The sequence below is a fragment of the Pterocles gutturalis genome, unplaced genomic scaffold (genome assembly GCF_000699245.1).
Source record: "Pterocles gutturalis isolate BGI_N339 unplaced genomic scaffold, ASM69924v1 scaffold36730, whole genome shotgun sequence".
Taxonomy (NCBI): Eukaryota; Metazoa; Chordata; class Aves; order Pterocliformes; family Pteroclidae; genus Pterocles; species Pterocles gutturalis.
In genome coordinates, this window is record NW_010147113.1 from 62,414 (window position 1) to 64,093 (window position 1,680).

At 42.5% G+C, this 1,680-nt stretch overlaps 1 protein-coding gene across 1 annotated transcript; it reads right to left on the minus strand.

Moving 5' to 3' along the window:
• Positions 1-185: 185 nt before the first annotated feature.
• GPR85 (G protein-coupled receptor 85) lies at positions 186-1,470 on the minus strand. The gene has a single exon (XM_010085956.1). It carries the CDS (start codon positions 1,296-1,298, stop codon positions 186-188), a length of 1,113 nt encoding a protein of 370 aa, XP_010084258.1. The 5' UTR covers positions 1,299-1,470.
• Positions 1,471-1,680: the final 210 nt, after the last annotated feature.

The following is a 1,680-nucleotide window of genomic DNA, read 5'->3' on the forward strand; positions in this document are numbered from 1 at the left end:
GGAACGTGTTTAGGTTTAAAACAGGATTAGAGGTGAGCTATTGCAAAGACTGCAGAATGTTGCCCAAATCCTTACAACTGCTGACATCCCATTCTTGATTTTCTCCTCAAGACATGGCTACAGGCCACAATTGCTTAGCAGAGAATGGTAGTGTTTCACAAGGCTAAAGATTTACAGATGCTCCCTCATATAACACAGTAAGGTTCCCTTGGTAACCTGGATTTTCTGCAGTAAAGAAGGGTTGTGCTGAAACAGCGCCTCAGCTCCCTGTTGGAGAAAATGCAGACAAAAGGATTGATTCCAGCTTGGGCAAAACTCATCCAGACAGCGGCCGTTAGAAATCCCCCTGGTACTACGGGCCCTCTTGCGAAAACTCTCCAATAACAGGCTACCAAATAGGGGCCCCACAAGGTCAGAAAGAGGAATGTCATGATGTAGAACATTCTGCTGATTCTCTTCTCCATTTTGAACTCGTCTAAAACCAGTAGCCTTCTCCTGCCCGTGGTGTTCGCATTTTGCCTGATTCCCAACAAGGTTGGAGGTGTGGGACCCCTTCCAAATCCAGCCAGCCAATTAGCAGCTGCTTGACCACTCGCTCCAGGACCATGAAAAGTCCAGTTCTGGCTCACTGCTGCAACAAACTGGACTGGCTTCATTTTCCTGCGATCGTGAACAAAAAATATCAGCTTGAGGTAGACAAGCTGTGTGGCTAGGAGGATAAGGGCAAGAAGAAGCATAAATCCCAAGGAATCATTAGCCCTGAAGGAACGATGCTGGAAAGTGCATTGGTCTTCCTCCCTAATGAACGAGTAGGTGCCCACATCTAAAACCGGGGGGAAAGCCATGGCTACAGAGAGGGTCCACACCATACAGATAACGGCCAAACAAGTCCAGAAGGTCAGTCTTTTCGTATAGAAACGGTGGTGAGCGATAGCTAAGTATCTGGTGACGCTTATGCAGAATAACATGAAAGCAGTGTGGAAGCAGGACAAAACCCCCAAAAAGGCAATCACTTTGCAAGTAAGAGTCCCATACGTCCAAGTAGAGCCATTTTTTACAGAGGTGAAAACAAATGGGAAACAAATTGCAGATCTGAGGATATCTGAGCAGCAAAGATCCAACAGGAAGTAGTAGGGAGCTCTATGCAAGGTCTTATCTTTGACTAGCAAAATGGAGATCAGAAGGTTACCCACCACACTGACTCCTATTATGAAACCCAGTGAAGTCAGTTTCAGAAAAGCTGTTAAAGGAGAGAGATTTTGTAAAATGTTGTCAGCTGCATGGCTGTAGTTCGCCATAGATGGATGGATGATATGTATATTGCCTCAGTCAAGTCTCATGATCTATATATAAGAACAAGGAAAAAATAGATCCATACATCTTACTGAAAATGTAATCCACAAACAGAACTGATCTTGTGTCTAGTCATACAGTACATCCTCTTCTTTCTGATTTGTCATGCCATCAAAATATCTGAAAAAAAATCGAGCTATCAGTTCTTAAGTTAACAAGAAATGATGTCAGAAAGTGCTAACAAAGATGCTAATTTATGGAGAACCAAATGAAGTTGTAAATTTGAGTACTATTGTTTGTTTTTAAAAATCATGAGGCTTTTTTTTTATACTTACTGTTTAGCATGATTGATTATTGGCATTTCAAAGATTTGGCTTGTTACAGTTT